This window comes from Anthonomus grandis, chromosome 10, assembly GCF_022605725.1.
Source record: "Anthonomus grandis grandis chromosome 10, icAntGran1.3, whole genome shotgun sequence".
Taxonomy (NCBI): Eukaryota; Metazoa; Arthropoda; class Insecta; order Coleoptera; family Curculionidae; genus Anthonomus; species Anthonomus grandis.
The window spans coordinates 2,377,130-2,390,175 of record NC_065555.1 but is presented as its reverse complement, the minus strand read 5'-3'; the positions used below and the strand labels follow the sequence as shown (position 1 = coordinate 2,390,175).

General features: G+C 33.0%; 1 protein-coding gene across 1 annotated transcript; it reads left to right on the top strand.

Moving 5' to 3' along the window:
* The first annotated feature begins 3,978 nt into the window (after window positions 1–3,978).
* LOC126741383 (uncharacterized) lies at window positions 3,979–8,752 on the top strand. The gene is made up of 3 exons (XM_050447777.1): window positions 3,979–4,203; window positions 8,124–8,330; window positions 8,451–8,752. The coding sequence occupies exons 1-3, from the start codon at window positions 4,011–4,013 to the stop codon at window positions 8,714–8,716; spliced, it is 666 nt and encodes a 221-aa protein (XP_050303734.1). The 5' UTR covers window positions 3,979–4,010; the 3' UTR covers window positions 8,717–8,752.
* Window positions 8,753–13,046: the final 4,294 nt, after the last annotated feature.

Below are 13,046 nucleotides of genomic sequence, written 5' to 3'. Positions count from 1 at the left end.
TATATTCAATTTTGAAGTGAGTACTTACCTTGAAAGTCAAACATTGTTTTTGAAGACCACTGTCTAAAAACTGTAATATTTCTCAAACACTGGCTTAAAATGCATTAAACCTTAATCATTATTTATTCAAAACGCCTTTCTTAAGATCATGCTTTTTGTTTCATAAAAATCGGCCACATAGTTTTTCCAATATTCAATTTTAAAGTGAGTGGTCACCTTAAAAGTCAAACATTGTTTTTGGAGACTACTGTCTAAAAACTGTAATATTTCTCAAACACTGGCTTGAAATGCATTGAGCCTTAAGCATTATTTGTTCAAAACGCTTTTCTTAAGATCATGCTTTTTATTTCATAAAAAATTGGACACATAGTTTTTTCAACATTCAATTTTAAAGTGAGTTATCACCTTAAAAGTCAAACATTGTTTTTGAAGACCACTGTCTAAAAACTGTAATATTTCTCAAACACTGGCTTGAAATGCATTGAGCCTTAAGCATTATTTGTTTAAAACGCCTTTCTTAAGATCATGCTTTTTGTTTCATAAAAATCGTCCAAATAGTTTTTGCAATAATCAATTTTATAATGAGTGGTCACCTTAAAAGTCAAACATTGTTTTTGGAGACCACTCTCTAAAAACTGTAGTAATTCTCAAATCCTGGCTTGAAAAATATTAAGCCTTAAGCATTATTTATTTAAAACGCTTTTCTTAAGATCATGCTTTTTGTTTCATAAAAATCGTCCAAATAGTTTTTGCAATATTCAATTTTATAGTGAGTGGTCACCTTAAAAGTCAAACATTGTTTTTGAAGACCACTGTCTAAAAACTGTAATATTTCTCAAACACTGGCTTGAAATGCATTGAGCCTTAAGCATTATTTGTTTAAAACGCCTTTCTTAAGATCATGCTTTTTGTTTCATAAAAATCGGCCAAATAGTTTTTGCAATATTCAATTTTATATTGAGTGGTCACCTTAAAAGTCAAATATTGTTTTTGGAGACCACTGTTTAAAAACTGTAGTAATTCTCAAATCCTGGCTTGAAAAATATTAAGCCTTAAGCATTATTTATTTAAAACGCTTTTCTTAAGATCATTCTTTTTGTTTCATAAAAATCGTCCAAATAGTTTTTGCAATATTCAATTTTAAAGTGAGTAGTCACCGTAAAAGTCAAACATTGTTTTTGGAAACCACTGTCTAAAAACTGTAATATTTCTCAAACACTGGCTTGAAATGCTTTGATCCTTAAGCATTATTTGTTCAAAACACTTTTCTTAAGATCATGCTTTTTGTATCATAAAAATCGTCCAAATAGTTTTTCCAATATTCAATTTTAAAGTGAGTGGTCACCTTAAAAGTCAAACATTGTTTTTGGAGACCACTGTCTAAAAACTGTAGTAATTCTCAAATCCTGGCTTGAAAAATATTAAGCCTTAAACATTATTTATTTAAAACGCTTTTCTTAAGATCATGCTTTTTGTTTTATAAAAATCGGCCACATAGTTTTTCCAATATTCAATTTTAAAGTGAGTGGTCACCTTAAAAGTCAAACATTGTTTTTGGAGACCACTGTCTAAAAACTGCATTATTTATTAAACTTTTGCTTGAATTAATTTAAGTATTTTCCGTTATTTGTTCAAAATACTTCTTTCAATAGCATGCTGGTTGTTTTATAGAAATCTTTCAAGTAGTTTTTTCAGTATTCAATTTTGAATTGAGTGGTCACCTTGAAGCCCTAACGTTATTTTTGAACATCATCGCATAAAAAAATTAATATTTCTGAAACTTTTGCTTGAAATAAATTAATTAATGATCATTATTTGTTTAGCATGCTTTTCTGAAAAACATGTTTATTGTTTTATAAAAATCATCCAAATAGTTTTTGTCATATTCAATTTTGAAGTTAGTACTTACCTTTAAAATCAAACGTTCTTTTTAGCGACCACTGTCTAAAAACTGTAATATTTCTCAAACACTTGCTTAAAATTCATTGATCCTTAAGCATTATTTGTTCAAAACGCTTTTCTTAATATCATCCTTTTTATTTTATAAAAATCGTCCAAATAGAATTTCCAATATTTAATTTCAAAGCGAGTGGTCACCTTAAAAGCCAAACATTGTTTTTGGAGACCACTGTCTAAAAACTGTAGTAATTCTCAAATCCTTACTTGAAAGGCATTAAGCCATAAGCATTATTTGTTCAAAATACTTTTTTTAAGATCATGCTTTTTATTTTATAAAATTCGTCCAAATAGTTTTTCCCATATTCAATTTTGAAGTGAGTACTTACTTTGAAAACCAAACGTTGTTTTTAGAGACCACTATCTAAAAACTGTAATATTTCTGAAACACTGGCTTAAAATGCATTAAGCCTTAAGCATTATTTGTTCAAAATGCTTTTCTTAAGATCATGCTTTTTGTTTCATAAAAATCGGCTACATAGTTTTTTCAATATTCAATTTTAAAGTGAGTGGTCACCTTGAAGATCTAACGTTATTTTTGAACATCATCGCATAAAAAATTAAATATTCCTAAAACATTTTTCTTGAAAAAACTTAATTAATAATTATTATTTATTTAGCATGCTTTTCTGAAAAATATGTTTATTGTTTCATAAAAATCGTCTAAATAGTTTTTCCAATACTCAATTTTATAGTGAGTAGTCACCTTAAAAATCAAACGTTGCTTTTGGAGACCACTGTCTAAAAACTATAATATTTCTCAAACACTGGCTCAAAATGCATTAAACCTCAGGCATTATTTGTTCAAAACGCTTTTCTTAAGATCATGCTTTTTGTTTTATAAAAATCCTCCATATAGTTTTTCCAATATTCAATTTTGAAGTGAGTACTTACTTTGAAAACCAAACGTTGTTTTTGGAGACCACTATCTAAAAACTGTAATATTTCTCAAATACTGGCTTAAAATGCATTAAGCCTTAAGCATTATTTGTTCAAAATGCTTTTCTTAAGATCATGCTTTTTGTTTCATAAAAATCGTCCAAATAGTTTTTCCAATATTCAATTTTAAAGTGAGTGGTCACCTTAAAAGTCAAACACTATTTTTGGAGACCACTGTCTAAAAACTGTAATATTTCTGAAACTTTGCCTTGAAATGCATTGTTCATTAAGCACTGTTTATTCAAAATGCTTTTCTGATTATAATGCTTATGGTTTCATAAAAATCTTCTAAGTAGTTATTGCAATTTTCCATTTTGAAGTAAGTGATCACCTTAAAGATTTGGACATCACTGCATAAAATGTCGAAGCATAATTGGTATTCGCGTTAAAAAGACGACTTAAGCACAAAAACTGACAACCCATTTGGACGTTGTATTAACGTTGTAACAACTTACCATTAGTACACCGATTGTAACACGATATTTTTTGCCAACGTCAATTGGTAACAAATTAAACAGTTAGACATTTTACAAACGTTGCTTTCAACATGTTCGCGTGACGTCGTAATAACCAAAAAGCAACCTTCAATTGTACTTCATCGTTTTCTTAACACTGTGACGGGTTGCCATAAATTGCCAATGCTCTTTTCTTAATTTAACCATAGTCATAAAGAATATATTAAATGTACTCTTTAAAAACGATAATCCGACGTTATTTTAATAGCAATACAACGTTGGATAGAGTAGAGATGTAGTCACATAAGAATAGACGATAAGGCACCACTGCATATACACGTTACATTTGACAAGGCATGATACGACGTTATTTTAACCGCAATATGACGTCGTTTTAGGTTAATATGTCAAAAAATTGTATTTATCGCCTTGTTGCCAAAAGTTGTCTCGATTTCTGAGTCGCCTGGACGTTGCTAATTTAACCTCATAATTGAAATCTAATGGGCGTAAATATTTGGATATTAATAACTTTTATTAAATATAAAAAATTTATTGGCCATTGTTTCATATGGCATAACGCTAATAATTAAAGTTGTACGGTTAACTTAATAAATTAATTTAGTGATTTTTCTTTAAAACGGTTTGAACTACAGATCTAACATGTGCATTACTTTTGCGTTACGTATTTGGGTGGCTTTTTTGTGCCTTAAAGTCGCGTGTTCGCGTATTTCTCATAAGTTGAGCATGCGCAGTCCAGCATTAGTCAAGTTCTCCAAAGAACTGGACCTTGACGATGTCGAGTATGAAGCATCGTTTAGGAAGGAAACGTTATGCTCACAAAAAGAAATGGGAGGTAAAGCATTTTTTTTTTAATACTTAAGACCAAATCGATGTTGCTAGCACGAAATTGAATTTTGAGTTTTTGGGCATGTCAGTGGTAAGAAAACCATGATTCTTGATGTTTTAAGAATTAAATCCAATTCCTTTGGTCCCTATAGCTTAGCTGAGCCGAGAATATCTTGATTCTCTAAGTATTAAGGGATTGAATCGAGAATATTCCAATCTGAGCATTTCAAAGTCAATGTTGCTATGCAAGCAAAATCAATGTTGCAAGTCTAGAAATACTTTAATTTTTGAATGTGTTTTTAGCTAAAGTACTTTTTAATTTAATAAATAAATAAATCCAAGGACCATTAAAAAATTATTATCGATTTTTTTTGAAAGACAATATCTCAGGAAATATTAATCGTACCACCTTCCCAATGGTACCAAACGATTAAGAAGGTTTCAAATATTATAAAAACGTTGAAAAATGTATTTAGACGCCAATAGTTTTACCAGAAAAAAATTCCAAAATTAGCCAATTTTGAGCAACACCTACAATTAAGAAAATTGAAATTTTAAAGCGAAAATCCTTTTTCTTCTCAACTTTGAAAGGTTATATCTCGATAAATTTCACTGGTACGACTTTTCCAGTGGTACTAAACGATTTGAACAGGTCGAAATAATTTAGAAACGTTGAGAAATTCATTTGAAAGTTAACAGTTTTTATAGGAAAAAATTCCAAAGTTAAACAAGTGTGAGCACCACCTACTGATTTTGTCATAATTTTGAAGGGTCATATCATGGAAAATATCAACGATACGACTGTCCCAGTGGTACCAAACGATTTTGAATAGTCCATATATTTTAAAAATGTTAGAAAATTCATTTCAAAGTCAATAGTTTTTCCAGGAAAAAATTCCAAAGTTGACAAATTTCAATCAACAACCCCGAGCACCACCCTTCCACCGACTGCTAGATCCACAAGTTTAAAGACCTATAGGTCGGAAAATATCAATGGTACCACTTTCCTAGTAGTACCAAAAGATTCAGAAGGTTTCACATATTCTAGAAACTTTGAGAATTTAATTTGAAAGTCAACAGTTTTTTCAGGAAAAAATTCCAAAATTTGCCAGTTTTAAGCAACACCTACCGATTTTTTCGTAACTTAGAAGAATTATAACTTGGAAAATATCAACGATACGGCTTTCTCAGTGGTACCAAACGATTCCAGAAAAGCCAGATACTTTTAAAACGTTGGAGAATTTATTTGAGGTCAATAGTTTTTCCAGGAAAAAATTCCAAATTTGATCAATTTTGAGCAACAACCACTGATTTTTTTCGAACATTGATGGGCCATATCTTGGAAAATATCAACGATACGACTTTCCCAGTGGTACCAAACGATCCAAAAAGGTCCAAATATTTTAAAAATGTTAAAAAATTTATTTGAGAGTCAATAGTTTTTCCAGGAAAAAATTCCAAAGTTGATCAATTTTGAGCAACAACCACTTTCTTTTTTTCTAACATTGATGGGCCATATCTTGAAAAATATCAACGATACGACTGTCCCAGTGGTACCAAACGATTCAGAAAGGTCCAAATATTTTGAAAATGTTAGAAAATTCATTTGGAAGTTAATAGTTTTCCCAGGAAAAAATTCCAAAATTTGCCAGTTTTAAGCAACACCTACCGATTTTTTCGTAAATTAGAAGAATTATAACTTGGAAAATATCAACGATACGACTTTCTCAGTGGTACCAAACGATTCCAAAAAAGCCAGATACTTTAAAAACGTTGGAGAATTTATTTGAGGTCAATAGTTTTTCCAGGAAAAAATTCCAAAATTGATCAATATTGAGCAACAACCACTGATTTTTTCCCAACATTGATGGGCCATATCTTGGAAAATGTCAACGATACGACTTTCCCAGTGGTACCAAATGATTCAGAAAGGTCCAAATATTTTAAAAATCTCACAAAATTCATTTGAAAGTCAATAGTTTTCACAGGAAAAAATTCCAAAGTTGATCAATTTTGAGCAACAACCACTGATTTTTTCCCAATATTGATGGGCCATATCTTGGAAAATATCAACGATACCACTTTCCCAGTGGTACCAAACGAATCAGAAAAGTATAAATATTTTAAAAATGTTAGAAAATTTATTTGAGAGTCAATAGTTTTTCCAGGAAAAAATTCCAAAGTTGATCAATTTTGAGCAACAACCACTGATTTTTTCCCAACATTGATGGGCCGTATCTTGGAAAATATCAACGATACATCTTTCCCAGTGGTACCAAACGATTCAAAAAGGTCCAAATATTTTAAAAATCTCAAAAAATTCATTTGAAAGTCAATAGTTTTCCCAGGAAAAAATTCCAAAATTGATCAAAATTTTGAGCAACAACCACTGATTTTTTTCGAACATTGATGGGCCATATCTTGGAAAATATCAACGATACGACTTTCTCAGTGGTACCAAACGATTCCAGAAAAGCCAGACACTTTAAAAACGTTGAAGAATTTATTTGAGGTCAATAGTTTTTCCAGGAAAAAATTCCAAAATTGATCAATTTTGAGCAACAACCACTGATTTTTTCCCAACATTGATGGGCCATATCTTGGAAAATATTAACGATACGACTTTCCCAGTAGTACCAAACGATCCAGAGAGGTCCAAATATTTTAAAAATGTTAGAAAATTCATTTGAAAGTCAATAGTTTTTCCAGGAAAATTTTTTTTAAAGTTGATCAATTTTGAGCAACAACCACTGATTTTTTCCCAACATTGATGGGCCGTATCTTGGAAAATATCAACGATACATCTTTCCCAGTGGTACCAAACGATTCAAAAAGGTCCAAATATTTTAAAAATCTCAAAAAATTCATTTGAAAGTCAATAGTTTTCCCAGGAAAAAATTCCAAAATTGATCAAAATTTTGAGCAACAACCACTGATTTTTTTCGAACATTGATGGGCCATATCTTGGAAAATATCAACGATACGACTTTCTCAGTGGTACCAAACGATTCAGAAAGGTCTAAATATTTTAAAAATGTCAAACAATTCATTTGAAAGTCAATAGTTTGTCGAGGAAAAAATTCCAAAGTTGACAAATTTATAAACAACTTTAATTCTTGAATGTGTTAAGGCATATTCAATGTTGCTAGTTTTAGGAATCACATCACAAATTGTATAAGCCTTTCAAAGTTAATGCTGCTTGAAAATATCTTGGTTTCCTAATGAATTTTAATGTTCAATTAATGACACATAACCTAAAAAACATTAATGTTGCTATCATAAGTATTCTTTAATTCTTTAAGACTTTTAGTCAAAGGTCAAATTAATGTTGCTACCTTGAAAATAGTCCCTTAGGGGTTAAAATAAAGTAACTAATCAAAAGATTCCTGGGATTCTTGAGGCTGCTGTAGTCCAAATTCATTGACACTTTCCAGAATTCCTTGACATTTTAAAGTTAAATAACAAATCCTCTGTAATGCCAAGTCTTTTAAGACAGTGCTTAAGACATGCTTAAATCAATGTTGCTGTTATGAACATTTCTTAAATTTCCGAACACTTTAGGGTTTAGTCAATGTTGCTAGTGTAAAAGTGCCTTGACTTCTGACGTCACAAGTCAGGGAAAACTAAATTAAATCTAAACGATCTCTGAAAGAAGATATAGGAGTACTTTAAAGAATATTCCAGGCACTTTATGCTAAAGGTGTTCCGAAAGCCTAGAAGATTTAGAAGATTTCTAGATTAGAAGAATACTTTGCAGATCCCTTGACGTTTTAAGGTTAGGACAAGATTAAGTCAATATTGCTGATCTGTTGCTACTGTACGAATGCCTTGACTTCTAAATTCAAACAAATGTTGCTACTCTGATAATGTATCATCATGTATTACGAATATAATTATTAATAAATAATCATCGACCGCATTTTGCAGAGACTGTATACAAGCCTGTTCCCATAGCCCTTCCTTGGAGATTGTCCTATCATTTTTGCACCAAAAGGAACCTGACCCTGGTGGCAATTAGGACGGCGGATGAACAGAAATACTTGAAAAATGAACTGTTGAATTATCAAAGACATGTTCCAACTAATTCCCTTGAAGCTAAGCATTATAAGGAGACATTAGTCGAAGGACCAAAAGGTAAAACATATGTGTGTATATAGTCCATTCACAATCAAGAGACCAGAATATATGCTCGGACTAACTAGAAGTTTGATAATGTCTTGTTGCGACACAATTCTTGTAATATTCGTTTTTTAGTTTTTTGGACATCGGGCACGAGTATTGGCAAGAAACGAAAGGGCAATTTCTTCTGGTTTCCGCAAATGCCGATGCATTATACCAATTGGGGTCCGGAGTTAGGCAGCATTTTGAAAATTCCACCTGGCACTGACATCTATGGACCGATTTCGGGCGAGAAGTGCATCTATGTAAATGCGAGGGAAGCTTATAGAAGCCCCTTTGGATCTTGGTACAGTACGTTTTGCGGCATGAAACTTCCATTTGTTTGCCAACATAAATGTTAAGAAAAATTTACTTTGAGTAAACGCATTCAAAAAATACACAGTTGGTTTTAGTTTCTGATAAAGATCCTCCAAAATCGCTTAGTCCAGTCGCTTACCACACAGTAACAAGGAAGAGGAAGAAGTGTTTTCTGACAGGTGTCTAATGACTTTGACAGTTGACATTTAATGCAAAGAGGTTTTTAAAACAGGCGCACAAAGTAGCGAAGAGGAGATTCGTATTTCTCTTCGTCTTCGTTTTAAATAATAATTCGAGATCTTAACCCGATCAAAAATCGCTTAGTATAATTCTTAAGGCCATACAGAAGTAAAGAAGCAGACGTGCTCTTTGACAGCTGTCTGATGACAAATGATTTCAGTCATGAATTTTATAGACAATACGAGTGAACTACCGAAGGGCGGGATATTTAAAATGAATTATAACTAATTCGGCAATTTTTAATAAATGGCAATAAAATTAGTAGGCGACAGTCCTTAGGATGACAGTAGGATGACATCATTTTGACAGCTAAGAGAAGAGTTTCTTAGACAATCTCTTTCAGCAGTCAAAGAATACGTCTTCTTATTCTTTTTACTGTAATCCAACCACTTCTGTCAGTTATCAAATGTCAGCTGTCTACGGTTGTGTAGGAAAAAATCAAGGACGAAGTATCGTCTTTTGACTCTCAAATAAGTAAATTTTTGAAATGCCCGCCATTTGATAATTAACCGCCTTCTCATTAGATTCAAGGAATTAAGTTTCTTTGCAATAAATGTCATGTGTCAAAGGAAATTTCTTAAGTTAATAATTAAGACGAACCCTTTTGTTACACAAAAGTAGTGCTTTAGAAACTTTTTAGGTCATAGAGTAAAAAAAAAAACAAGAAAACTGTCAGCTGTCAATTAACATTCTACAGTCAAGGAAAAACTTCTTTAAAGACATTTTATGCTTTTACTCTCAAATTAGTAAAAGTTCAATTTAAATTTCCCGCCCGTTCAATAGTTTCAAGGAATTAAATAACATTTGACAGCTGACAGGAGAGTTCCCAGGGAACCATATATTTATAAACTGCCCTTATTGAGTTTATAAGTATATACAGGGAACCGATTAAATTGTCTTCTTCTTCTTCTTCTTTTTTATTTTATGAACCAAATACTTCGCCTTTTCCAAAATGACAAACGTAACTATACTTACGCTACGTAGTAGTAAAGAAGAGGAAGAGAAGTTCTTTGACATCTGTCTACTGCCGAATTATAGTGACGGCTGTCAAATGACATTTCATGCAAACAAATTTTACAGAACAGGCGAGCGAAGTAACGAAGTGCGTAAAATTTAAAATGACTGTTACAGACTATGACTATAAAATACTCTTACGAAATTGACAATTTTTGAGATGAGGATCAGATACAATGACAGCTGGGCAGTCAACTTTCTCTTTCAGCTATTAAAGAACATCTTTCTCTTCTTCTTCTTAATAGTGTGTGAATAAGGCAAGAGCCTCAGTGCAATCGGTTGCCTAACTCTCATGTTAGCTGTCAAATACCATTCTACGGTTGTGTCTGAAAAATAATTTGAAGAATGCAACTTCTCCAAAGAACTTTTAAGAGTTCATTTTTCCGGCCTTTGGCTGTTCATTAAATTCTCGACAGAAGAGGTAGACAACCGACTAAACTCTCTTCTTCTTCTTCTTCTTCTTTTTTATTCTATGACCCCAAAACTTTTGGAAGCACTACTACATTTGTCAGCTGTCAACTGTCATTCTACCCTTCTGTGTTAAAAGGGTCCTCAAGGATAAGATCTAAAGACTATTCTGATATGACTTCTATAAGAAGTAGTAGATACCGAAAGAAAGTCTTCTGTCAGCTGTCAACTGTCATTCTACCCTTCTGTGTTAAAAGGGTCCTCAAAGATAAGATCTAAAGAATATTCTAATATGACTTCTATAAGAAGTAGTAGATAGCGAAAGAAAGTCTTCTGTCAGGTGTCAAATGTCATTCTACTTTTTTTTATTCAATATGATCCTCGTCTACTCAAAAAATTCAATTAACTGTAAGGTTTCGCGCACTCTAGTAATTAGCCACGAATCTGTAAAATTATTGATTAGACAATAATTAACAGGGAAACTCTTTTTCATTTTGACTGTATGGCCCTCAAAAGCACTGAAGAGAAAAAGAAGACTTGTTCGTCCGTTGCCTATCTCTTATGTCAATTGTCTTTTAGTACATGCATGACAATTGACAGCTGGCGCAAGAGGTAGGCAACCATTAAAACCGTGCTCTTTTTTAAGCCGTCTCATGGAAGTCATTTGCGGAAATGGTTCTCTGGTTTATTAACATTTAATTAATATAAAAAATTAATTTACTATCATTTACAATTAACATATTTGTTTGCTCACATTATTAATATAGTCAATATAATTTATTGATTTATTTCACGCGATAACAACATTATTTCGTTTAGTCAAATAAGTACATTCAAATGATTTCCTTATACAGGTGTGCGTTATATTGACATGTTTAAATGTCGCATATCCCCAGGGAACGTCCTCTGTTACTCCTTCTCCAGGAGAAAGCAGTAAGCACCCACCTAAAGGAAATACAACTAAGAACTTTTACACTCTAGTAAAAGTTTCTACTTCAGATCCCTCGAAAGAAACTTCCTCTGAACCACTGACAGAGAGCACTGAGGCTCCTCGAGACATCAGCACCACTGAGGCTCCTGGCCAAGGAGAACCGCCTAACTTTCCACCTCCGGGTGCGGAACATGCTAAAAATCAGTACGAGAAAGACCCTACTTATCATAAATTCAAAGCTGAGTTTGATATTGAAGTATTATGTACTGGAAAACCGACTGGAGGTAAGTAAAGTAGTATTCATTCAATATATAACCACGACGGAATCAAGTTTGTCTAGTGTAAGTGGAAAGCGTTGACGCTCGATTGTACTATGGCAGATCAAGAGCAAATGCTCAGCAGAGCAATGAGCAAAACAACATAAAGTCAGCAATAAAAAATTATAAGCAGACGTTGCCAAGTGACAATTTTGAGGCATTTGAATATAAAAAGTCTGGAGAATCGGGACCGAAGGGTGACTAGTAAGGGGCGCCATCTGAACGAATATTTAACCATTTCTTTGGAGTTTATTGGACCTCAGGTACCAGAATTGGACGACAAGAGATAAACGATTTCACAACGATACTGGGAGGGAAAAGTATATCATGCTGATGGCAAAAGAATCGGCAGAAAGCGCTTTGGGCACGTGGCATGACAGTTGGTGCTACTTCGATCGCCCCTTTATCTGTCAAAGAACTTGTTAACCGAAAGCACAACCTTTATAGGAACAGAAACCACTCTTTAAAATTGTCTTTGAAAATATAACCAGCTGCTTTTAATATGTATTATTTGTATATGTGAAGCCGAAAACTAGTCACCAAAAAATGGCGTCCCACCAAGATAGGTCGAATGTCATTTACACAGAAATGGCGTTGAGCAACATCCACTCGAAGATATGGCGCTTATCGTTACACACTTAAAGAGTTTTCCGAAAACTTACGTCTACTGCTAAATGTTATTGTCACAAGAGTGAAGTATCGTCTTTTTACTCTCAAATAAGTAAGTTTTCATTTTAAAATAACCGCCATTAGCTAATTGACAGCTGTCAAAGAACATCTCACATCTATATGTGAAGCCGAAAACTAGTCACCAAAAAATGGCGTCGCTCTAAGATGGATCGAATGTCATTTACATAGAAATTACGTTAATCGTTACACACTTAAAGAATCTTCCGAAAAGTTACGTCTGCTGCTAAATGTTATTGTCGCTTATAGACGGAGCTTATACGCCACCATCGTAATTTTTGTGTATCATTTAATAAAAAAAAAAACATAAATTCCTTTGCCCTCTATAGCCGAAAATGGGTCCACTAAGTAAGTAGTCTCCTAGATATCCTTCATGGTCAAACCGATGTATCCGCCATGCCAATAAATTTTTGACAGTTTTTCCAGGTAAACTTCAAAGCTGTCATTCGTCAACGTCGATTCGGTAGGCATGCAGGCTGTAGTAACGCCAACAAACTTTGAAACTAATGATAATTTCCTTTTAACATTTGATAAACTGTCTAGCCAAACTTGCCATTTATATATATCCTAGCATATTTAGTGGTAGATTTGTAGATCTACCATCAACGGTACTAAGGCAGCAGGAGGCAGTTATGCACACAAGTTTTCTGATAGACCGGTCATACCCCACCGAGGGTTACCAGAGACCAATAACCTTGAAAAAAACTAATAAGGCTCTCTGGTTTGAAGTGCTTAAAGTCTTTTGTCAGTAATCAAATGTCAGCTGTCTGCGGTTGT

Excerpts from the sequence above, each read along its gene's own strand:
- LOC126741383 (XM_050447777.1), top strand. The coding sequence starts at position 4,011 with ATGTGCATTACTTTTGCGTTACGTATTTGGGTGGCTTTTTTGTGCCTT. Across the intron at positions 4,204-8,123 it reads CTCACAAAAAGAAATGGGAG|AGACTGTATACAAGCCTGTT; the intron begins GTAAAGCATTTT and ends CGCATTTTGCAG. Across the intron at positions 8,331-8,450 it reads ATTAGTCGAAGGACCAAAAG|TTTTTTGGACATCGGGCACG; the intron begins GTAAAACATATG and ends TTCGTTTTTTAG.